Raw genomic sequence first — 26,572 nt, forward strand, 5'->3', positions numbered from 1 at the left:
TAGTATAAATCAAAGTGGTAGGGACCCTCAGGGCAACCAGTCCAACCTCCTGCTCAAAGCAAGTTCAGTTACAAAATTAGACTAGGACTTCCACTTAGCCTGATTTGGAAGACTTCTAGGGTTTCCATCCTCCAATTCAGTATCAAGTAGCTTATACGTGGAGCTAGGGAGAAGAAACTACAAAGTGGAATTAAAGCCTCTGCTGGTTTCTCTGACTCACCAAAGCAACGTGCACCCAAAAAGAAAAAAAACTGGTGTCTGAATATTTTCACAAATTTCAAAACTTCCTTGTTGCTATAAACACAGTGTAAACCCACTGACACTAAAATTTGACTTCATACACATAATTAAAACAAGAAGGAGATGGATCTTTGAGTATCAATGTTTACATGCTAACCTGTAACCATGACAGTGCGAATGTTGGCTTTATGCAAATCTTCAAGTACAGCAGGGGTTTCTTGCTTTAACTTGTTTTGCATTATAATTAACCCCATAAAATCCATGTTGCTTTCAATAGCATCTCTATGATGAAAAAGAGACAAGGAAGAGAAGATTTTAAGATTTAAAATCATTAGATGTAGCTTTAAAAGCCTAATTTTCTACTTATCAAAGTAAAGAGGAATGTGTATTTTAACCATGAAGTAATTTGCTTTATAAAAAGTGATGTGAAAGATATCATCACAATAATTTATATTTATTTCCCCTTTTTTAACTGAAAACCAGTGTGAGAAAATGCTGTTTCCTCTCAAGCACAGTTTTCAGTTTCTCCCATGAGAATGCTTTCTAAAAGAAATTACAGTCTCAAATAGGTTATAGTTAGAAAAGCTGCTCTGGAACTATCTGCATTCACAGGCCAAGTATTAAGATATGTTTAGAGTGCACATCTCTGTTTTCCAAATTAGCTGAACCTTAACATAAAAGGTACCACATTGTTACAAAGGCATGTAAGATTAACAGGCTCCTAGCTAATTAGGCAGAGAAACAAATTCCCTTTGGTTTACATTAAAAAATTAGTGTATTTACAGGTCTTGGGTATTCCACTGCTATTGTAGACTTTCACACCTGAAACTGGAAAACTCATTTCTCTGCTTTGCCAAATGTTCACCTTGCACACAGGGCTGATACAAAAGAACACAGCCAAATCTGGCATTTTCATAGCTGTGCTACACATTCAAGCACTGTGGGAAAGATGACATTATCCACAAAACTAGGCTCAGCTGAAAAATAATTCACAGGAGGTACTGCTCTTTGAAGGAAGAAACCTTTCTACCTTTCAAACCTCTGCAATGAGAAAATGGACATGCTGCCTTTAGGAGACAAAGAAACTGCATCAAAAATGCATAGGAGGATTTCCACTACTTGCTATTATCCTTAATAAAAACAGATTATATAAGTATGTGCAAGTAAAGAATTCAGATGAGGTTTTCTGCCACAACAATGTAAATTAGATATCATGAAAATAATATTCCAGTTAATTTACAGCTTAAAGCACAACCTCTGAATTCACTTAATTGCAGAAAAAAACTTCCTTATCTTGTGTGTACAGGACACAACTAAAGGATGTACAGAACTATATATGCCAAGACAGAAAAAAAGCTAAAGAAAAGTAGTAATCGATTTAAACAAAAATACACATTACATATTAATTCAAAGCATGCAGCTTTTAAAGTCTGTTACTTATTAAAAAAGTGAAGTCACTCTTACCTGCTAATAGTCTGGACTTTGTGCCATGTAAGCTTAGACTCCAGTTTTCTGTGAGCAAGAGCAATAACTCGGAAGCCCTGCTTAGTGTATTCTTCCAGGACACGCTCAAAGTCAACAGGAACTTTAAAAATATCAAGTTTTCAGTTATTAAAATATTCATATCTCAGCTCAGCTATAGAAGAAATAAATACAATTTGTTCCTTTACCTGTTTCCTGCTTACACAAGCTGGCAATCACTTCTGGGGCACCTTTCATGTAAGCATCCATTCTCTTTTCCCCTAGAACCCTGGCTATTACACACATGCGCTGCAACACTGAGGAAAATGGAAACTGGCGCACGATTCCAATTTCATACCCAGTCTGTGTCATACAGGAAGGAAGGAACAGAAGGGTTACATCCACATGCACCTTAAGAAAAATAGGTATGTGCCAAATGAAAAAGTATACTTACCGACAGCTCAAACAATTCCTGAAAAAAAAAGACACAGCCACTCTAAATATCAATTTTAAGTATTTCTTCAGCTACAAACTATTTCAACACAAATCAGTAAATGAATCTGCACAGCATTCTTCATATCAAGACATACTGTATTTTCAATGGATTTCATAAAAGCTATCAATACACTGCATCTATTTATTATCCTTTACTTTAAGTGAGACACAGTAGAACTGTAGAGCTTGACTTCTTGATTAGAATTTCCAAGACCTTTCACAGTCCAAACTGTTCGTTTAGCCTTTGTAAATGACTAAAGTACTATGCTGTTTCAGAATGAGGCCATGATTTTTAAGTATATCCCTTCAAAAAATAATGTAGTAAGTTTCAAGAATGTTAAGATGTCAACTACTGCACAGAAATTACTGTTGTGCACATACACTGAGCTCTGAACAAAAGAAAGACAGTTCTATCTGCTACAAAATACAACTCATACAAATGTACTGACTTGTTATACCCTCCCACTACCCTACTCTGTGATAATCTGGATATACACTCACATGCTTAAAACTTCCCTTTGGGAAATATTTAAAAATACTTCAAAATATAGCTAGAAGAAACTTTTACATTTGCTAAGTACATTTCGGTTTTTCACTCAGCACTTAATATTATCTCTAAGGTACAAGAGTGGCAAGAATTCCACGCTACACAGTGACATTAAGAAATTATTGTTTTAACTGAAATTGCAAGGTGAGCATACCTAAGCATTTCATGAAAACATAAGAATTTGGTAACATACCAATATTAAAAGGCATAAGCTCAAAAAGCATTACTGTACTTCATAACCAATCTGTAAAGGCAATAATGCTGACACTCAGTTTGCTCATCTTGAAAGGGGCATATACTGAATCACTACCTTCAACAATGGTTTAAACATGTTTGCTGTATCTTTGACATCAAAATCCTCACAGTTATGATCCCATTTCAATTTTATCAGCCAGAACCCCAGCATACAGTAAAATGTGTTTCTTTAACTCATATCAATTGTTTTGAGTTTTTATACCATTTCTTGATCCGTTGCTTCATTGGATTCTGGGGCAAGTTGTTTTGAAGGTCGAACCACTGTTGGCATGATTCGATTATGAAGGGCTGTTTCCTCTTCAGTTGCTTCTTCTAAAATCTATATTTTAAAAAATCAACTAATTTATACATTCATTAACTTTGATTTGCTCACAATGCAATATTCAAGGAAAAAAAGGTACTTACCCATCCTATTGCTTCAAACATCTTCAAATCAAGCGGATCCCCAGAAAGCACCCCTTCAATTTTTGTAAGGGAATGACAAGTTGCCATGCAAGCAACAAACTCTGACTTCAGCAAGCTCTCACTGCAAGCCCTCTCTTCCGGCAAAAGGAAACTGAAACAATGAAGTAATAACATACTTAGCACTATAATTATTTATTATGAGCCACTTCAAAAGGTTTGTTTAGATTAACAGAAGAAAATTGACTGCACAAGTCCCTTCACTTGTATTTTCACACATCACAGAAAATAAATTAAGACTCTGGGCTGGAATCTTCAGAAGCTATCACAACTTCTTCTTCCTTCAAACACTCAGTGTTCATTCTTTCCCTGTCTAGCTTGATCTCTCATACAAAGCCCTCTTATCACTTAGTAGTGAACTTAATTAGCTAAGCTAATTTATTTTAGCAGCCCAAAAAGTCATCACTTAGGAAGACAGGATTAAAGAAGCATGCAACAGTATCTGCAACAGTTTTGCAGTATGACCATGGTGAGGTCTCAGACTCTAACAAATAAAATTCTACCTCACCTTCACTGTGGAGTTGTAACTTCCACTACACCTAAACCACAGTTTAAGTGGCATTGCTGCAGCAGATTACAGAAATGTAAACATATATGAGCTCACACTGAATTTCCTATTCTATTCTGCTGAAGCTGTTGCAGTACAATATGAGTACCATATTTGCTATCAGCCCTGAGTTCATCCTTACCAAGCATTTTCCACCCGCTGAATTCCCCAAAGATCCAAGCCATCCTCAGTAAGTGTGCCAGTCTGCAAAAGAGACCAAGGGCATGGCATGAAGAAAAAGCCTTTGGAAACAAATTATCTTCCAGCAAAGCAAAAATTAACAGCTATTTAAGCAAATTACACTTGAACAATATATTTTCTTTTGTTTTCACATGCAAATCAAGACTTTGTGACAGAAAATACAGGATCTCCCTTGCTTTTTTGCTAGTAATTAAATTCCAAAGCTGTTAAATTAACTTTCAAAAACATTCAAAGCAGTCATGCTCCTCTCTGGAGACAGGACAAATGAAAAAGACCCTTAAAATCCAAAGATGACAGCACTTCATCTCAATATGCAGGGACTGGGGACATTGGAAATGGTACTAGATGGTATTAAACCATTAGTACTATCTTACATAGTTAAAACAGTAACTGAAATGTACTTACAGTTGAAATAATACGGTTAGTATTATACTTAGTATTTGATATAAAATCTAAGGAGGAAAATAAATTTTATCTAGGAAACAGCCAAAAGCAAAGAATTCTGGCTAGCAGCATGACTGTCTTTTACTCACGTTTGGTTAACAAATAATAACAAAATACACTTGCTCAGCTTTTCATTGAAATGAATGAAAATGAGAAAGAGTCTGGCTTCACACTTGAGTTTTTCAGAAGCTTGTGTGCTAAATAAAGTTCTTAATAAGCCTCAACTCTCACATTTCTGAGGTTCAAGTAGTAAGTTGGGACTTGGGAGTCTTGAGATAAGAAAGCAGCTTAATTACAACAACTTTTTAGAGAAGATTAAAGTAGAGAATTAAAAGATGGTAAACACCGAATACCCAGAAGCTAACAGATCACGAATCATCTAACTTACATGAAAAAGAATGAGTTTTCCCTTTTTGTCTATACAAACTCCCTTTCTAAGACAATACCCAGCCAGGCAGCAATGTTTCAAAATTCACCTAACCTTATCAAAACACACAAGATTCAGTTGGCCACAAATATTTATCCTTTGTGGGCTGATGCAGAAGATGCCAATTTTTTTCAACCTTCTTTGTGCATAAACGATGCCAGCAGTCATAGCAGCAGGGAGTGCTGGAGGCACCGTGATAGTGATAATGTCAAGGGACTCGATGATGATGGTATGAGCTGGAACCTGCAAGAGAGGTCAGAGTTAATGAACAAGAACTCACTGCTTACAGATTCACTACCCCGCTGACGTGTTACCAAGAGCAAAACCCACACATTGTTTTCCCTAGTACAGTGTGTTCTGGATTGCCCAGAAATTTAGCACAATCTTCACCCACCATCAGCAACCACAATAATCCAGTCCCAAATTATCCACAACCCATAACTTCAAATTTGCACTTTTCTCCCTGGAAATATATTACTTTTAAACAATAGCTAAATAACGCAAAAATTTTTGAGAGCAAAAAAAGAAAAAACAAACAAAAAAACTTAACAGTTATCAGGTTATTCCTTGATAAGGATTTTTTTTTGCCTGCAGCATGTTTAAGATGGGCTGTGTCCTATTTCTTCCACTGTATATAATCAGATGTTAACCTTACATGTAACAAAGATAAAAATCTAGTAATTGGGTCAAGAGAAACCAAGGAAAACTCAAATTTCTCTGTAACATATTAAAATTCTGCTTCTGTGCTGAATTTTATTCTCAGTAACCTTGTCACATTTCACTGATACAAAACAGAGCAAAGAAAATTCACTTTAAAGCAAATAGTTTCTCATCATCTAAAGTGTGATGGAAGTCATGGTCACCCTTTTTCTAAAATAAGGCAGTTCTGGACCAGAAATTAAAACATACCTCATTTAAGATGCTATTGACAATTGTGTAAAGAAACCCAAAGCCTGCCACCACCACCAGAGACAGGAGAAACAAATAGGCATCTCTGTAGAGCTTAAAATCAGTTGGCTTTGGATACAGTATGGAACGAACAAGCTGTCCTTTAGCAGTACTAAAGCCTAGAAATAGAAAAGGAGTAAGTTATTAAAAATACAAACAAAAGCAAAGCTATTAAAATATATTAAAAACCTCAATAAAACCCTTAAGCTACTAATTTCACTACAACTGTTTCTCAATATCCATAGCAGATGTTTTGCAATGCTGTAATTAAGGTGCTTATATGTGCACATCATACTAAGGGCTTCTCTCCTATGGCAAGGACATGCAGCTGATGCAAACAAACCCCTCCTCTGCAGCAGCAGCAAATCCTCACATGGTTTGGCCTGGCAGAGCTTGTTGTACTGCATTTTGTCCCTCACAGTGCAGAGCTAGTGGGTATATTTATCGTCTAATTAACCCAATCCTTGCAAAAAGGAAATTAGGATATTCAGAGTCCAACATTAAATACGTAAATGGCAGGTCTACTTAAGGTCCCTTGAGAGCCAGAATGAAAGATTCAGAAAAAACTGCAGTGCAGGGAGTCATCTTCTGAGAAGGGCACCTCCTGATGGCATTTTGACAGCTAAACAACAAGGAGACTATCCTTCCAAAGGTCTTACAGTTGAACAACCAACAGATATCCCAAGGTCGTGCTTGAACTTTTGCCTCGACGTTTAAAGAGGCCAACATTAATGCCCGATTTTGTGTGCCCAAAACATTTCTCATCTGCTTGGACTTCCAAGTCTATTACTACAACTTCAATGTCAATGCCAGGTCTTCTGGCATTAGTGACAGCTTCTCAGTCTGCAAGCCACCCCAGCAAAGGCTGAGCCCTCCACCCTGACATTTGGCACAGAGGATTATACCAAAACAGAGCAACTATGGCATCACTCTTGAAGTGGATGAGCTCATCACAAGATGAAAAGCCACGAAGCCTCCAGGCTTTGAATTTGCGACTGCAGAATATGAACCATGGGCCCGTTCAGAGAAGTTCACCATGTCTGTATGTACTTGAGTATTTAGCAATGAATGCTTTGTAATTCAACACAGAATTACACAGAATTCAAAAAGTCAGAACGACTTTTTTTTCCCATGTTTTGCAGAAGGCTCTGTAGCCACACAGGATAGAGCACATCAGGGTAAACCAATAAATGAAAACCTCATGGGGTGGCTTTAGAACACACTGGATATACAGATAACTTTAGTGCACAATTCTGTTTTCTAAAGCAAAATAACCAGTTTTGAATTCTTTTCAATTACAAATAGGAGCCACAAGACATCCATCAGCTGAGTTTTAGGAGGAAAGAAATCAGTACAATTTATCTCTATTTCAGCTGTAAAATCAAACATGTTAAAGGCTTAACTTGAAGAGTACTGTGAGTATAGCCCCGCAGATCAGTCTTATATCCTGATTTATGACAAGATTAGGACTACATGCCTTTGCACACATATTGAGTTCTGTTCTCCTATATCTTTTGAAGACTAGATTTTTAAATTTAAAGTATTTTCAAATTTGTGGCATTTCCCTCCCTTTTATAAAGGGATTCTTATTTGTATCTCACTGTGTGAGAATTACTTTAGTTCTTACTATCAGACATTTTAGGAGCAAGAAGCTGCAAGTGCTGTGACATCTGTTCTGTGGAGAGGGAAATTCCCTATTGCCCAAAAATTGTTCCTGTGAACCAGATAGGAGAACAGAGAATTTTCCATCACTTTGCTTCTCTCTATACAAAGCCACAGCAGGAAAAACACATTTGTCCATACAAAAAACCTGAATAAAGCCCAGCTGAATTCATCCTGCTTACAACAGGAGCTAACTTGGACCTGCCATTGGCAAAGAACATTTTACAAACACAACTTCTGATGTCAGGGCACTAAGACTCAGAGTGTTGGGAGCAATGGCAATGTTCCTTGAAAGAGTTACAGACCACAGTATCATACTTCAAAACAAAAAGTACTATCCTTCCTGCAGAGCAGAAGCAACATGCCTTCAGCAGTTCATTTCTGTTGCTGTTTGGGCTCACCTTGCTCTACATGCACACCGGCTGAGCACATGAAATTAATTTAAGAAACAAAACAAGTTGAGATGGATATTATTAAAGGGCAGATGTGCTCAAGGGAAGGAAATATCTATTTGAAAAAAAAAAAGACTATTAAAAGCCTCAAGAAAGAGAATAAAACAAAAAATTAGACCTTTTACTGCTAAAGCAGACTAACAGAAGGTGAACAGAATATATCAGAGTAAGAAGCAGCTAATTAGGATGAAGTTACTTGTTGGAAAACTTGCTTTAAGCAGCAGACTCATCAATGCAGTCCAATTTCTTCTATCTAATTCTATTGTACCTTGGATTATAGCTTCCATTCATTTATTTTGTGACAATTTTCTTAAGATGATCTTTTTAAAGCAGAATCCCATAATTGTACTTGCTTGTGCAATTGGTTTTCATAGACTATTATTTAATGCCAGATCTCTAACATATGAATTGTCATTTCTGTAGATAGATCAAACTATTTTTTTCAGTAAATGTTACGTACTTTGAAATAACTGCAGGTAAAGAAAAACATTTGGCATTGTGAATGACTCTGCTAAAATCAGCTGTTCCTCACTACCCACCCAATCAGCTGTTCCCTACTATCCACCCAAACCTCTTCCAAGGGGCACATGCAGTTCAAGCAAGACACTACAAAAAAAAAACCTCTAAAGGACATGAAAACACATTCAAATAAGTTTTAAATTGATGCTGAAGACTGATTCACTTTCGTGCTTGCCAACTGTCAATCCAACCATCATCTAGTTTTATTATTGTTTTAAGACTTTAATCAAGCTATTTGGGGTATATTCCTTTACCCAAGCTTAGCAGTATCAGCCAGCTGACACATACCTACAAAAAAGAGTAGTACATTAACAAGGATAAACTTAGCAATCAATACCTGTTCTCACTACCAGAGCTTTGACCAACTCTCCAGTGTAGAACCGGGTCTGAATGACATTGGTTCCACAGAACAGCGTGTGCCGCTTGTGCACTTCGGGACTGTAGATCTCATCTCCCACTGCTTTTGGATATTCCGAAGGATTTGGCAGATTAATCTTTGTGACAGGAACACTTTCACCTTAAAGGAAAGAAAGTCTCTAAGCAAGATCACAGAAGAACAGACCTTTTTTCATTCACAACTACAAGTAGTATAATATAATCTCACTTCACCAGCACAGGCAAACTTATTGAGGTCATCTTCCTTTCAGCATGTTATTAGGTGGTCTCTCACCTATTAGTCTCAGATCAACAGATTCCTTACCCAAATGCTATTTAACTCTATTCCTTATAGAGCTTCAAATCAGAGTTTGTGATGTCAAACACAAGTTCATTAAAAAAAAAAAACAGGACAAGCTTCCTTCTCTTGCTGAAAAGCATCACCCCCATCTTTACTCAGAAAAACTAGAAGCTGAAGAAAATTATTCTCAGCTCCTTTGGTGACCGAGTGCACTCAAGCTAGGGCTACAATCAATTTTTATCAGTTGCTAGCAGCAGCAAAATCAAGTATATTCAGAAAAACTGAACATGACGGAACAAAGAATCTCTGAACTAAAATTTTCTAAAGGTTGTCAATTTGGACAGATTATCCTAGTCACTGAAGCTGTCCTTTAAATACATCAGATCTCTGATTTCAGCATATGCAGGTACAACTTGAGATAATAATTTGTGGTTTTAAATACAGCAGAACATTCTACTCACTACCTTCCTTTTTGGAAGAAGCTAAAAAGTTTGAGCAAAAATTTTCTGAAGAAACAGGCTCCAGAACTCCATCTGCACTGAGAACACCAAGTTAAGAGGCAGGAAGACAAACTATCAAGAAGAAATCTTTTTAACAAGAAACAAGCATTCATTTTTGGAGTTTCTAAGCAGTATTAGGCAGCTGTTGCAGATAAGCAGGACACAAGTACCTAAGTACTTCAGAACATGTCTAATTGTAAGAACATACATATTTCAAACAAAATAAACATATCCACTTCTGCTAAAACGTACTGCAAGTGAGCATGCACATGGGTATAAACTAATAGTTTTAGCCATGCTGCACTGTGTATCAAATTTACTTTACCTGTTAGCATACTTTCATTTACAATGCAAGTACCACTGAGCAGTACTGCATCACATGGCATAATTGTCCCATTGGATGGAATCAACATGGTATCTCCAGGCACGAGGTCGGTGGAAAGGATTTCTTCTATTTCTGAATATTAGAACACAAACAAGTTTATTTGAAAATAGCCACCATCTACAAAACCTGAAAAAGAGCCTCGCATTCAAGATCCAGGTGAAGTATGACTATTAATAAAATGAAGTATAACTTCATTAAATTAATGACATTAAGAGATTTTAAAAATATCCAGAAGAAGTCATTGATAAACCCCAAATCCGCCACAGATTAAACTCCAGAGCACATGGATAGAATATATCACAACAAATGAAAAAAAAAACAAGCTTATACAAAAGATATTACAAATTATTAGCTACAGTGTAACTTCAGTATAAAGACAAGAGCAAAACACAAATATATGTCTTAAAAACAATATTATGCATCCCAACCTTTTGGATACCACACCTTTAACTGCTGTGGTATCCAAATGAGGGGAAGTTCAGAAATCATCTTGCAGCCCTTGTTGGGTAATAAATTGTAATGGAGACCCAACACAGGCACATATTTAAGTCAGGAAAGAAATCAGAATGACAATTACATAAGTGAAATGGTAGAGAATGAGAAACAGCAATAGGACAAGCATCCAATCTAGAACAAAACTGATACTCACTGAAAGTACCAGCTAGAAGGTTAACCCTGAACATATTACACTATCTAAATTCCACTTTGAATTTCTTTTCTCATACAATTTTGTTAAGGAATACAAGTGTTTCAAACTGATTAAAAAAAGAACAGATGCAGACCCAATTTACACTCACACTTCATGACCAATTTAAATTCAATTTTCCAGGCCACCTGTAAAATTTACCTTGGTTTCCTCTGCAGACAGAAACCCTTACAATGCTGTGAGCTGCTACCATGTCATGTAACATAACATATTGCTGCAAAGGGGAGAAAAGTTGATTATTCAAAAGCACAGCTTGTCTTCTTCTAAATGTACATTCTACAGTAGAAATCATGAGAATCTCTACTAACATTCTTTAAAAACAAAATGCTACTCAAAACCTTCTCTTGAACATAGTTTAGAAAACTTAAGGGCAAATAAAGTTTGAGTGTATCAACCTGTACAGCTCTTCCTGTTTTAACAGCTTCTTGGAAGCAAACATATACACTGTCATGCAAAATCTTATAAAATAATTTGGTCGTTAACATACAAAAGTAAAAGCTGCAGTAGTTGTATGAACTTGAATTAAGGTAGAAGTTGTCTGGGGTTTTTTTTTTGTCTCTGGTCTGAATTCAGAGATTGCAATTTAAGGATAATTACTACTTTGATTTCAATCAGCTAAGTCTACAGAGCAAACTGAATCACCAGTTTAACAATCCATATGCTTCACTGGTGCTCAGCTCTGTAGGGCTTTTTCAAACAAGGAAACAATACATGATGGAATCACTACTGTCAATAAAATTTGGTACATAAACTTGTGTCTGGGTTTCATTTAAGCAAGCTAGTGTTTCTGTTATCTGAGGCCAACCTATTGATTCATCAGTGTGGAAAGTCTGCAAAGGTCTCAAAGAAAACTTTAAATCCAAATTCTTTCAGCTCAAAGAGGGAAAATGCATAACAATATATATAACTCTGAAATATGTATAACTCCGAAAAATTCTTAAAGATTTGTAGACAATTTCACAACAAAATAAGGCAATCAGTAAAAAGCCAAAAAGATGCATCCAATTTCTTTGAACTTACCTTTCTAATGGTGTAGAGTGAGCTAACAATGGATATTACAGACATAATCACAATTGCTAATGCATAGTAGTGATACTCATCAGTGATCCACAATATCACACTGAACAACTGGAAAATGTAAAAAGGGTTGAGAACCTAGAAGAGTGACAGAACATTCAAGTTACACCAGAAGGTCACATGGGTTCTCCATCAGAACAAAGCTGAAATTATCCTCCTCCAGGGAGAAGACAATTTCAGTTCTTTACACATAATTTTTGTTTGATTTGCCCCTCAAAAGCACAGTTCTCACTCAAATAATACTCAAATACAGACTTTGAAGACTGCTTGCATTCTCCCCTACACCTCAAAACAAGGTAATAGGAATATCTGATGCACCTTAAGTTATAATTCTTAAACCAATTTGGATGTTATTTTCTATTTATTCTCAATAAATGCCCTGATACCTCAAGTTCCTACTCCTTTAGATCAGGTTGGAGAGTTTCTTTGCTCAGAAGTTCTACTGTGCATTATTACAGCACAAGATAACAAACCAGTTATTCAAATCCACCTGATACAAGGCAAATGGAACAAATCCAACAACACTACATTTGATTTGCTGCGTATCTTGTAATATATAATCCCCGGCCTCCTCATGGAGAACATAAGTCATTTTATGTTTGAAATTAAATACAAAAAATACATAAGATGCTGACCCTTTCAAAGAATTCTGACATGTTTTCTGACATCCTTACTAAGGCACCAGGCTGTGAACTCTGAAGAGCTTATAGTTGAGGCCTCTTTGATTTTAGCTCTAAGGAGACCTGGAGAGCTCAAAAAAATTGTCCATATGATTTTGTTTTACAATGTGGGGCTCTAGGGGAAGGTTTCCAACAGTCAATAGTCATTGCACTTTAAACAACTTTCAATGATATACCTTTTTTCTGTAATTTGTTAAAGATAAGATTTTACCTCCTTAACCAGAAGCTTAAAAATGGAAGGCACTTTCACAGCAATTTCATTTACTCCATAGAATGCTTTTCTGCATTAAAAAAGAAAAATACAAAAAAAAGTTAAGATTTTTAAGAGTCTTATTGATGTCAAAGTAATTCCACTAATCTGATAAAGTGTAACATGTCCCTAAATCTGTGACTCTCTTCTTATTTATCATAGTTTCAGAAAATGCTTTTCAGAAAATGTTTACCTAGTGAGATGTTGCAGTACAAAGATAATTATTTTATATTTCAATTTAAACTGTACCTTATTTTTTAAATTCTTTCATAACAAGATTTCTCTGTAAACTGTGTATGGGTCCCATATTATTAAATATGTCATTCTGAAAGCCAGTATGTGATTGTCATTAGCTTGAGCTTAAACCAGTGTTAAATCTTACCCTGCAGTAAGACTATGTTTTCAAGGTCCTATATCTTAGTTTTATTCTCAGCACAAAGAAAGGCAAATCATGAAAGAGGGAGCAAGAAACCAAGCTCTGATGGGATCAGAGGTGGTTAAATGACTGAGGCATGAAAAAGCCCTTAAAATGATCTGAGGGGAAAGGCTTTTATTTTAGAAAAAGACACAAATTGCCAGAAGATGAATTGATAAGCAAGCAGATGCTCCCATATTTTAACCTGTATGAAGGTCTCATTTTCAAAAAAAAATCAGACACTGATCACTCAATTGTCTTCTGGGCTTTTTAACACTCTGAGCACAGGTAATGAAACATCAACAATTCTTCCCTCAAATACTACTGCAACATTACCTGTAATCATGCATTCCCTTTGTCAGTCCTGCGCTGTGTTCGTTATGAATTGCAGAGCAGAAGGTAGATTCATCTAGACCTCTAAATAAAGGAAAAGTCAATGAGTTAATTTTAAATATCAGATTTCTTAAATAAGTCTTCAGTGACTCAAAAGAGTTCGGTCTTTTCCAAGACATATACACTGTTTTATAAAACAACAAAATCTATGGACTAATGTGTTCTTAGCTGGTTTTGTCACAACTGCAGATACCAGTGATACATCAAAAGCAGTCTTCTTGTTGATACATCTTACCCTGTAGGATAGTCATACCTATTCCAATCAAAATGGAGACACTTAAAAACAAAGTAGAATACTAGGATAACTACTATTCAAAGGCTTCTAAAAAGTGAGCAAGTTTTATAAAACATTATATGAAATCAGTGTGGATTAACATTTCTTCACATTACCTTTGTTTGACTCTAAGTAGTAATTAAGTTTTTTAGAAATAATTATTAATCAATTTATTAAATAAATCTGTACCACAGCTACTTCACAGCATCTTACAATCACAGTGTTATCCGTGACTAGGAAAAATGCACCCTACATTTTCAGTTCTTTCTTATCACCAGAAGATTCATTTTCACAGGACTTCTCCACACGCTGTGGAAGTTAATGCTGTGCTTTAGGAAATCTACAGATATGCAGAAAGACCTAAAACATTGTTATGTTTACAGCTATGGGACTGTGTCAACAATCAAACTCAGTAAATCAGATGTATGCTGCCCAATATCCAGGCATTTTCTCGTGGACATACTGTGGATGCACAGGAAAATATCATCACCTTCCAAAAGGCTTTCACAGACATCAGGACAAAACCAGCATTATTCCACACTATTTTTATACTGGATATCTATTAAGTTATCTGTCAAAAAGGATTCAGAGTTGTCCCAGCAGAAAAAAAGAAAAAACCCAACTCTTTATTGTGCATATTTCGTAACAATTACTTCCATTCTCTAGAACACAGAGAAAGCTTTAAATATCCTCACTGCTGCAATGCCTAGGATCACATTTCCACCAACTGCTTGTACAAGAACAGAAGATGAAAATTATATGTTAACTTGGCCCTAGATTTAGCAGGTTTCTCTAAAACTTTTCAAGGATTTGAAAAAATATATTTAAATTTAAAAATACACAAAACTTTGTTAATAGCTCTGACTTTCCTCCCACTCTAGTATGAACAACTTTTCTTTTCCTATAGGAAAAGAAATGTAACAGTGGATTTAAGGAGGGTCCCTAAATTTAAGTGCTCTATATGCAAATATGCATATCCTATGTATGCAATGTCCATGCAAAGACAGAGCTTTTAGCACGATGTTCTCTGCTTTTTACACTACTGCTACAGACTCAATTCCCAGGGCATTAAAATCCCTGTGTGCAGAGTTTATTATATAAAGCACTCATCAACCCACTCAGATATTCAGCTGACAGTAGCTAAAACAAAACAGACATCCAAGGTCAGAGTTGCATCCTCTTTGGCTATGTGACCCAGTCTGACTTAGTCCAAGAACAATTACACTTGCATTTCCTGTGTTTAAAACAGTGATCTTAATATTATGGTAATATAAAAAGAACAATGATATGAAACTCAAACTCTCATAAATGAAATAGTCATCCAAGAAACCTTAATTAGCCCCCCTTTTGTGTTGTGCTAAGCCTTTCATGATGTGATCAAACTGTTCTGTCTCCGAGTACTTGCGTAAGCAGCAGCCCAAAGTGAATACTCCTCATGATGCAGTGTTGTGCTTAGATCACAACTACAAACATGCTGCCTGCTTTAAGGCTTTTACTATAAAAACCTCTGTCTCACAGACTGTCTCTTTATAAATATTAATTTGATTCTCTGCCATGTTATTAGGTAATATCAATTTTTGGTTTATACATATAAACTGAAGAGCAGATTAAGAAGACATATCTTAGAGAAGGACAAATTTTCCAATACTTCTTTTCAGAATATTTATCATTCACAAGCTCAGATATTATTTTGCACACGGTATCTAGTACTTCACTACACGACCATACACTTTAGAGGAAAGTTTAAATAAACTGGCATTTTTATCTGACCTTGTGGAAAAGGGATTTAGTGCTCTAACAGTATCGAGTATGTCTTAGATCCACTTCTTCCTCCTCTTTATTATTCAATAGCTAAATAATCATGTCCAGTTCAGCTACTGTACCTGACTAAACAAGTGGCCAGGCTCAGTCATGGCTAATACATCAAATAAATGAAAGTTTGGCTTATCAGCAAGAATGTGATTGAATAAATGCTCGCATAACTTCACAGGCATATCTGAGATTTTTCCAGGGCTTATAAATTGGCTGAGTTATCACAAGAACATCAAAAGGCACAGTCAGATTGCCACAAATGCCAAGTTTCAAGTCACTGCTTTAATGCTAAGGAACAACATTTTTTTCTAAACACATGGAGTCATATGATTTTTTTCCAATACCTGCTTTTAACATACAAGTACATTTCTTAATCTCATCTGTGGGAACTCTTCCCTTTGAACAGTTTAAATTAGGAGCACTATAGGCATGAAAACAGGGGCCTGCAATGCAAAATGATGAGTGTCACTACCTGCACAACTGTATTTCATGGGAGGCTTAACACAAAAAATGCACACAAAGCTTTTAATTACTTACTCCTGGGAATTGAGACATTTCCACCCTCCCAGATGAGGACTGCTCAGTTTTGTAATTGCTTGTATTACAGTCATTTCTTAAAGTTGTTTTCACTGCTGATAACTTTCCATATTATTTGCACACACAAACCCATCTCCACATGATATAGTTCAATGCAGTGAACATTGATTTAAGTTTAAAATAGATTTTGTGATCTGAATTTATTGTTTTAATGGGCAGTTGCCAAAAATGGAGAAGTCAGTGCTCATTTAACTTGTGGCACTACGAGAAGGCCTTATCACAGAAAGAAAAACTTTCTTCTTCAACCCTAACATCATCCAACAGTGTTGCTGGATAAAAGAAAATACAGTGCATCACAAGCTAGCACTGCCCACTATAAGACATTTTTTTATCAGTGCAATAGACCTGTTTTTGTTACTAAACAGCAACAAAAGATGGATCACATCCAGCTCAACTGCACTAAAACGTAGAAACAGACCTACACAAAGCTGAGCAAAACGGGTATTTGGTGAATTCCCCTTCTTCCTAGACACTCCTTTTGGGTCTAGCTCAGCAACACAAAAAACTGTAAGTTATTCCATCATAAGCAAAGTTCTTGAGTGTTTATAGAAGTACTACTGTCTATGAACAGGTGCTCTGATTCTCAAGTAACACTCCAAGAACATGCAAAAAAGCCTGCAGAAGCATGCAGCCTATCACCCTACACAAATCACACTTGATAAAGGCAGATTAAACAAACACCTGCCTTCCAAATTCGCACGGAGTTAAAATCTCCCTGCCCTCACTATGGTTCAAACAAAGACTCCATGAGCTAAAACAGCTGTCTGAAAATAACACCGATTTTCAGCATGTTCTTAGGCATGCTATTTTATTTTTTTAAATGCAGTTTGAGGCACAACATGTAAGAAAAAAGTATTCTTACCGTACAACATCAAAACTTTGAACTGAATCATTCCAAAAATACTTCACACTGTGATGCGTGAAGTAACGAATCTGTAAGGGCAACAAAACGTAGATGTCAAAATGGTACCACTTAACACTTCTCTTCTGACTGACTTTATTCTGAGAGGTGACAGAAACTGAATTTAGAAAAGCTTCAGTGAGAAATGAATATTTTTCTTTCAACATTAATCTTTCAAGCTTTCCACAATTTCCAGTAACAGGTTATTCAGGACATTTCTGTTTCATTCAAGAATGACTTAGCCCTTCAAACTAAAGTAGCAGCTCACATGTGTGTTTATTCTCAATAGTACTTGAGGATTAGCCAGCATAGTACTGCAAGTTTACTTACAGGCAAATGTTTTCTCAAATCGTTTTTATTCTCTTCTGCAGCAGATTCAGAGAAATGAATAGCATGGCCATTTGAAATCTTGTGCACAATAGGATTAGGATTCTGTAAAAGATTGGCTCCCAAGGAAGGCATAATGCGAACCTTTGCACAAAACCATATCTTGAATTCATCCTTAGAAAGGGGGAAAAATGAGTTAGCTGAAAGAGCATTTAAACAGCATTTTACTACAACAGCTGCAGCAAAATCACAGATCATAGATTAGCAGAGCCCATACAGAATTACAGAACATACTCCACGTTAACATCAGCTACCTTAAGAATAATTTTCTTTACAGAATTCTAAAAGCATATTTTTGCACTTGGGTCAGCAGTTACACCTTACTTCAGCAAATGTATCTTTGCTGAACAAGGGAGGGGAAACCATGTCTCAGCTTATAGGAACAAGGTATTTGTTCTGTGGCTTTTGATGACATCAGCATTCATGTATTTGATTCTTAAAACTGAAATACAGACTACTCGCTATGCCCACTTCAAACAACTGTCAGTCTTCCCACAGAGGCACAAAGCCACACACAGGACTACCATTCTGCACTGCTGTAAAACACAATCAAGTCTACACAGCGAGGCAAGGATTGGTGTACTCCAGCAAGCAGAAGGATCTGCCAACAGGGAGAAGCACATCCCCTGTACACTTACAGTTGTCCTCAGCAGAACCACCTCACAGTCCTTCAGTGCAGTCCTTTTGCACGTTGCTTTCACACGCCACTGGGGCATCCAGTAGAGGAGGAGGAGAAGAAAGCCACCAGAACAGATCACTCCTAGAGTAACTAGCACCAACTTCCAGCGACACAGATCATAGCCATAGATCTCCTGCATGGCAGTAAAACAAGTAATGATGACACTCTTAATTATTGTGGCTCGGGATACCGACATTAATTTTTCACAATGTGCAGTATTTAAAGCAAATCAAATTTCAAAGCCATTTCCTCTTTTTTCTTTTCTGGGGGAAGGAAACATTTGGAATACTTAATACATGGTGGCATGGAAGCAAAAAGGAACACTGTTTTGCTTAGTCAGAAATATAAACATCAGTAAAAGCCAGACAGAGGCAGGATCATCCACACTGTGTAAAACATTTCATTGCAAGACTGTCTCCTCTCTGCACTGCTTCCTAAGGATTGAGGTTGCAACACAACCTGCCTTAACTCTCAGTGAACAACATTTTTGACCATGACAGAGCACAAGTCAGCTAAACACTTAAGAGCAAAAGCATGTGGTTTTATCAAATGCTGATTTTATGATATAGCATTTGATTAGCTAGCATTCACAGTTTTGAATTACTACTGTAGGCTGAATTTTAAACATTCTAAAAAAGCCCCTAAGTATATCAAACATCACTTTCTAGTAGAGAATTTTGCTTATTTTGCCTGCCATTTAACAATAAATGCTACTTTACAAACTCCAAGCCACACTCAAAGGTTCTGTAACTTGCACCAGTTAGAAAAATCCTTCTCACATGGAAAAAAAATCCCAAGAATTCAGTGTGCAAGCACTAAGTTAACTTAATGACAGCCAGGAACAGAAAATAATTCAGTGATTTACTGGACACTGTGTTACATTCCGAGTTTCACATTACATCATTAGATTATATTTCCTGCTGTAAAAGGGTAATGAAGTTTCCCATTGAGTCCAACCCATTGTTCATACTGACATGAACTTCTTGGATTTTTTTTTTTACTTTTCATTAAACAGTGTTAGAAATTGTTTAAACTCCTTTCCTAAGAAAAGGCTTTTCAAAAGATTGGTTTGCCACCATGTCTGATGACAAAAACCAGAAATAAAGCCTATTCTCTCTTACCCCCAAAACACTCTTCAGCAATAAAAATAGGAGAGTGAAAGATGGCGAGAGAAATAAATGCTTATTTTTAGGAGAAAATAAAGTTATTTCCTTAAAAAAATATTAATTTTAGTGATCAGGCCATAAGCACCTCCTGTTCTACAATGCATTTGCTTACTTTCTGTATTGGAGCTGTCTAGTGAAGCACTACTTTTCCTAGCAGTGTGGACAAGGACAAAACAAGAACTTCAGTTCACAGAAACCTATCATTTTTGCAAACAAAAATCCCTATATATACCAAATGGACTAGAAAAATCCCTATGAACCCCAAGTGGGCTAGAAATTGAAAGATTAGCTGCTAGTACCTTCCTGTCAAAGCTTACTGCTTTGAATCGCATTATGAAGCATTAACCTGTTTTAAAATACAACAAAAAATCTCCAGGATTTGGAGGGAAGAAACTCCAACTGACCAAAGAACAATGAAATAATGGTAATAATAAAAAAAACCAAAACACAACTCACTTTGTTTCCATTTTCATGTGTAAAAATAGAAATGTTAAGCACCAAAATGCGTTATCTATTGGACTATTGGCCTTAACAAAAACCTTCACTATGCCAAGACAAATTTCTCAATACCAAAAAATATTGCCAAGGATAATCTTATAAAATTGCTACATTGATTTAAACTGAGACAATCCACTTCTTGATGTAATATGCCCCCTTTAAGCAGAAAACCCTGCAAATATGTGTCTTTTATTGTATAAAAAAAGATTAACAGAATTCATTACCATCTCATCTTCCTCTGCTTTATTGACATATTTCTTTTCTTCTTTCTCCATGTTTAGTATGATATGGAACTTCTCAACTTGAGATATGGAAGACCTTCAACAAGACAAGAATTAAAAATGGAAGAAACATTACTGATTTTACACCTAAGTTTTGGGTTGTTCCAAGTTACTTTGGGTAAGTGCATATATATAACACAACACTGACAAAATATTAATATTTATCTTCAGTTTGCACTTTTACTAGTTTCTAGAAGTAGCTATCCAAGGAGGTCTATAAAGCTTTATGACTGGACATTAGATGAATACAAGTGAAATACTGCAGAAACATCAGGCTTTAAAAGAGGAGGAAGAAGCTTGTACCAATTTAACTTGGTTACATTCTACACGCACCAAGCAGGTTTTGGTATATTCTACAAGCTTCATGACGGAAATGTAAATTAATCCTGCTAAAACAAAAAAAAAGCTTAAAAGTAGGTTAATATTACACATTACTATCACTCTATATGTAATAGCTCCAATCAGATGCTTTTAGAATTCAGGCTATCTATCCTTCAAGAGGAAAGGCACAGTACCCCTAAGAGCTACACTGCTCATCTGAACAGAATAAATACTTTCTCAAAAACATTTTGTCCCCAGTTCATTATTTCTAAATCAAGACATGCTTTTTCGTCAGTCTTTCCCCTTCCTCCCAATTCCTCTACTATTCAATCTGCATCAAAATCTCTCACAGTTGCTGATCTTGAGAGGTGCTTTAAGGACAGATTATGATCACAATTTTCATGAATAAGAAAAGGCATGGAAAAAATATGGCACTGTCTGCGAGATTAATGTAGTGCACACAGATCTCTACTCCAAAATGGGAGACCTACAAACAAAGGCTAAATACAGTGAGGCTTATCAGAATTTTCCTCACCACATAAGCAGGAAAAATCTAAAGTACCATGTCAAAAAGGCAAATTTTTGAAATTAAAACTGCATCTAACCTTCATTTGGGCACCTCTGTACATGTTAATTGTATACAATTTATAATTAATGCACAGGAACAAACAACTACCACAATTAAAATCACTAAATAGCCAGTGCAAGACATAGATGAACTACAATTCTCTGCACTGACATGGTACAGCCTCCAATTTTACTTACTGCATATACATAAATCTCTCAGAAGACAGCACTTACTACCACAGCTTATAACCAGTCCCCAGGTATTAAGTCACAGCACAAGCAGCTACTCTAATTTCCCTTTTTCAGGCTGTTATTAGTATTAGGTAGCACAATAATTACAAGCACTACCAACTTCTCTGTCATTAACTCCCCAACATTTTCACAAACCAAATCACCAGACTACAAGTCAGATCCTCTCAAAGCCAGCCCCTGGATCCATGCACTTACATTCCCCAGCAATGCCAGCTTCTAATGATGTCTCCTCTCATCTCCTGCAGCTTATCTACAGCACCACATCCACACGTGTTTTCTGCCACCTACCATCTCCTTCCCACTTAACCCAATAAATGAAGCAGGAACCTAACAGGAAAGGTTTTTTTTGCTACCCAAAACTGGATCTCCTCAGAGATCTACTTCCACTGCTGAATAAGGTCCTAGTAGAAGAAACACACACTCAAAGGAGAGAACTGCATCACAGCACAAAGCTGAGTCTCGGGTGAGAAGAAGCTCAGTACTTCATAAATCAAGTACTTGATACAGTTGGCATTTTGTTCTGAATGAAAAGAAGCTAACTTGGCAACAACTGCCTCCTTTGATTGGAACATCAGCTCACACTTTCCCCACCTTGTTAAGGTGAAAATTTTCTATTGCTATACTATAATTTTACTGCAGATTTATTTGGTTATTAAGCCACACAAGTCATTACAGTTCTAAACCACACTTTCATTTAAACTGCCACTTTTCTTAACTAAGGAGCTTTCTATCCTGGGAAAGATATAGATAATACATAGAATCAGTTAAGAATCTGTCCTAAATCTACACAGGACTGCTAAGAAAGCTCCTGAGGACAATCTTTGAATTAATTACATCAAACAATTTTATGTACACCATACAAATCTAATTTTCAATCAAGAAGTTATGCAGCCAGAAAATGTTCTGCGTATTTACAGAATTATACACCTAATAGAGTTCACAGGTCCAGGAAAGAATTATTAGGTTAATCATCCTTGAGCTAGTCTGCTCTTAAACAAGCACACACTTCCCCACTATGATGTACAGTAACATCAAAAAGGGTCCTGCAGGCAACTGTCCAACCTTGATGGACATATCAAGTAGGAACTTGATACAGGAAAGCACCAGGCAGAAAAATAAATGCAAACAGCTTCCAGATCAATGGATCTCAACTGAGATTTCCATTTGGCCAATATGTCAGCACAGGGACCTTATGGGACACCGTGGCAGAATGAGAGAGAAGTGCAATTGCCTTCACTTAGGCAATGGGAATGAACATCAAGTTGTGGGTCTGAAGAAGTATGAAAGAAAATCTCAGCACTAGCAATAATTCCTGTGATTCAGTAAGATCTTTGAACAGCTGGGTAGAACCCGACAGGAATACATGAGGAGAATTAGGAGGCTATTTCTGACTCACATCATTAGCTCCATCTGCATTATTTTATACAGACTCATTTACTGAACAACCTTCAACTAACACACGTTCTCAACATGGCACATGCTGCTGGTAATTTTCCATATTAAACTCCAATTCAAATCTCTAAACTTAAAAAGCATTAAAGAAATATTTTCTTTGTTGATGGGTCATGAAAATTATTCCTATGCCACAACAAAGAACTGCACTCTCCCTTCTATCATATCTCTTTTGGCACACCATCGGCCCAAGCATGTCACCACGAGTTCAAATGGATAAGTCCTTGGTTTGTCTCCCAGTGCCCTGCTGAAAGCTGGGGTTGAAAACCACCACATGGACTCCCCAGGGCTGCCTCCTTGGGTGACTTCAGGGTGCTGGGTCAGACTGAAAAAACCTTAGCAATTCAGAAGAGACTTTAGCAATCTGCACTTGAGTTTTACTTCCTTCCTTCTATAATATGATGGGGAATTAAACATTTCACTACTTTAAACCTTTAATTAAAGATTTAAATATAAACCTTGGTCTTTTCAGACCAAGTGAGAGAGTATGTCACTTTACTAGGACTCAAAGTGAGGGGGAAATCCACTTGCAATAAGCAATATGAATGCAGTAATATCCAAATATAATGTGCCTTTGATGCAATCACAGGCTGCCACTCAGCTTCTCTCTGGTCCTGCAGTGAATAGCCAGAGAAATCCACTGCCTCTTTTAACAAATTGAAAATAACAACCTTTTAAAGAAAGAAAACTTAGAACCAATGGAAATGCTGAATGCTACTGTAACTCCACTCATAATTTTTACTTATTGAGTTGCTATTGTATAGCTAAGCATATTCTAGAGTCAGAGTAGAAGGAAATATCGAAAAGGTCTACAAAAGAAAAGGCTGTTTGCCACTTAGATTAAGAGAATCTCTTGCAACATTTTGTAACAATGTAGGCATAAATTTAACAAATGGTCTAGAGATCAGCTGAACAGTGAAAGGTACATACTTCTAAGAGTATGCAATTGAGTCACAAGCTTAAACAGTAAATCTGCAACTCTGCAAAATACAGTATATAAAAATTAAGTTGAACAGCATTTCCAATTTGTTACTGTCCTGAAGAGTGTGCAGCTGCGAGCAGGACAGCACCTGCAGCTTCAGACTTAAGTTAATGCTATTTTGGAGCTAAAATAAATCACAAGTTGGATCACTGAAGAAATTACAGCAGAGTACAGAGCTTAAAACTATATGCATACTTCACAATGAAGAAAATGCTGCACTTCTTGTCAATTACTACACCACTCCATATTTGTTCATCTATCCTGACTAAACAACCAGGATACCAAGCAATTGTACCAAAATACCTGTAAGTAACAAACATTTGTAGCAATAGTATAAGAGGTGCAAGAGAAGTCATGGCATATTTATCAAGGAAACTGTACTGAAAGCACCAGAGCAAGTCTCCATCAGTACACCTGAAGATCTCTGCAAGCCACACTTTCGAAGGACTTCTGCCTTACCTCAAGTCAGTTTTCTAACAGCTGGCATAATTAGTAAACTACTTCAGTGCAAATTTTACTCTTAGAGTTTGATTTTTGAGGTGGGAAGCAAAGACAGTCTTCCCTCTGTTACCCTCAACATTTGTCCCAATTCCACGATCCTTAAAAACTAAATAATACACACGTTGTTGCCATCTGTTTATTCTTTCAGTTTTTCAATATAAATAGAAGTATCAAGAGAAAAATTTTTAAGTCTGGGTAAATTACAGCTCCAAAAGAAAAAACTTCTGATATCTCCTGCAACCACTGGGTAATTTAAACTGATTTCTCAGATTATAATATAATTTTTAAAGCTGAAGTCTTTAATAAAATCTATGTATGGATAGATATAAAAAATTACCAAGTTCTTAATTTTGTTTATGCTCTTATCATCTGTCTGCTTAAAATACACGAGTAAACTTCCACATTTGTATCTTAAAGGCTCCCTACTTTATTCTTTTCACATTTCTGTAAGAAGTCCTGTGATAACGAATAGTTTCTCTTACCAAGGAGCAGTCCAGCAGCTGTCCTCTGCACTTGCTTTTGTTACCATGAGTTAGCGAGGCAGTTCTTAATAACGGAGACCCTATCTACAAGGGAAGTCCTGACAAATGAACTATTTTGTCTAAAATCTAAAAAAAGTCTCCAAGGGCTTTTCAAACTGTTATCAAAAGATTAACATATCAAAGAAAATTTGGCACTGCTTGGAATGCTTTTTTTTTTCCCTCTTCCCTCCAGTGTGGCCGAACAATTGCAAGACTGTGGCCGGGCTGGCGTGGAGGCTGCGCTTCCAGGCATCAGCAGCCCGGTCCAGCTCCTTCTATTCAAACAAGAAATGCCTCCCCAGGAGCCTGCAGACACTCGCAGGGCTATGCACAAGCCCTGATACTATCTGCCCAGCTAAAAGCATCTATGCTTCTGACCAAACCCTTCCTTGTATTTACAGCGCTTGTGAGTGAAGACAACATTCATTTGGAGGAGCTAAAGGCAGCAGGTCAGAAATGCACGCATTTCTCACTCTCAGCGTTTTGCAGTTTGTCACAGAGCACAGTGAGGCAATCACACACCAGATCAGACGACCTTTAGAGGCCGAGTGCTACAAAGCTAAGAAAGTGAACTTTGTCACTACCTGAACATCACAGAAACAAGGTACTTTTCTGTACAAGACAAGGCTCAACAGCTCTGCTTTGGTAAGAACACAAAAGGCAAACCAAAGATGTAGCAAGGCAGACAGAAAAAGCAAGAGACACATAAGAGGCTAAACTTCAAATTCACCTCTGTGCAAAGATTAATACAAGTAAATCTTCCTCAGCACGCTATGTTATTACTCTCAATAAATAAATCAAACCAAGTAAACTAATACAGGAAGAAAATTAAGAACAGAAAATCCCCTGACTGACCTGTCTAGAGAACAATTGAACACAATTCCTATTCCTGACATCTGAGCTATTGTCCTAGCAAGTGACTTGCCTGGCTCTCCTGGGTCCAAACAGGCTACTAAAGGGGTAAAACTCCTCTTTCAGAACTTATTCACAACAAGTACATCCTCCACTAAAAGCCACCTTACACTCCTATTATTAAAAATTATGTTTCTAAATAGGTTGATGTCATGAAAAGCTTTTAATATTTCTGAATAAAAAACACCTAGAAAGTCATCATCTTCAACTGTATCCCAACTAGCTGCCAAAACACAGGGGAAAAAAAAAAAAAAAAGATTTTTTTTTTTGGAACTTGAAAGCCAAACATTATTTAGTCACTCAGAAATTCAAAATTTCTCTACTTTAGAGCCATACTTTCAAGAATTTACCCCAAGAAGAAATCAACCCTACAAGGGAACAGACCTTACAAAGGCAACGTTTACCACTAGGGCTTATTCTTGTTACGCTTCCAGGAGATTCACACACACTGAGATCATTTACCAAACAATCAATTTTTTTCCAAATATTATAGTGAAAGTTTTTGGGATTCACACAATGGGCCTAAAATAGAGGTAAAAGAATTGCTACACATACACAAAACACCAGCTAATGCTCAATCTCTGCCATACTGGCAGTAATGAAATTAAAACTGAAGAAACACTCAAATTGGAAGAGCTGTAATGAGCCAGGAAGAGGAATGAATGTATCTTCTAAGAAAATATTCCATCTGAAAATACATCCGACTCCTTAGGAAAGATGAAAACTC

At 36.6% G+C, this 26,572-nt stretch overlaps 1 protein-coding gene across 3 annotated transcripts in view; it reads right to left on the bottom strand.

Annotated features, from left to right (window-relative positions):
• The window catches only part of ATP13A3 (ATPase 13A3), a 57,487-nt gene that overhangs the window by 16,676 nt on the left and 14,239 nt on the right, over window positions 1-26,572 (bottom strand). For all 3 annotated transcript variants that reach the window (XM_068200703.1, XM_068200701.1, XM_068200702.1), the window contains exons 3-21: window positions 20,281-20,374; window positions 18,352-18,525; window positions 17,657-17,827; window positions 17,288-17,358; window positions 13,686-13,766; window positions 12,896-12,965; window positions 11,948-12,082; window positions 11,069-11,141; window positions 10,162-10,293; window positions 8,998-9,177; window positions 5,989-6,146; window positions 5,134-5,322; window positions 4,150-4,211; window positions 3,404-3,554; window positions 3,201-3,317; window positions 2,156-2,173; window positions 1,911-2,064; window positions 1,705-1,825; window positions 398-522 (exon numbers count right to left, since the gene is read on the bottom strand). In XM_068200703.1, the coding sequence (XP_068056804.1) occupies window positions 398-522; window positions 1,705-1,825; window positions 1,911-2,064; window positions 2,156-2,173; window positions 3,201-3,317; window positions 3,404-3,554; window positions 4,150-4,211; window positions 5,134-5,322; window positions 5,989-6,146; window positions 8,998-9,177; window positions 10,162-10,293; window positions 11,069-11,141; window positions 11,948-12,082; window positions 12,896-12,965; window positions 13,686-13,766; window positions 17,288-17,358; window positions 17,657-17,827; window positions 18,352-18,525; window positions 20,281-20,374 (2,276 nt within the window). The remainder of the gene's footprint in view (window positions 1-397; window positions 523-1,704; window positions 1,826-1,910; window positions 2,065-2,155; window positions 2,174-3,200; window positions 3,318-3,403; window positions 3,555-4,149; window positions 4,212-5,133; window positions 5,323-5,988; window positions 6,147-8,997; window positions 9,178-10,161; window positions 10,294-11,068; window positions 11,142-11,947; window positions 12,083-12,895; window positions 12,966-13,685; window positions 13,767-17,287; window positions 17,359-17,656; window positions 17,828-18,351; window positions 18,526-20,280; window positions 20,375-26,572) is intronic.

This window comes from Anomalospiza imberbis, chromosome 10 (genome assembly GCF_031753505.1).
Source record: "Anomalospiza imberbis isolate Cuckoo-Finch-1a 21T00152 chromosome 10, ASM3175350v1, whole genome shotgun sequence".
Taxonomy (NCBI): Eukaryota; Metazoa; Chordata; class Aves; order Passeriformes; family Viduidae; genus Anomalospiza; species Anomalospiza imberbis.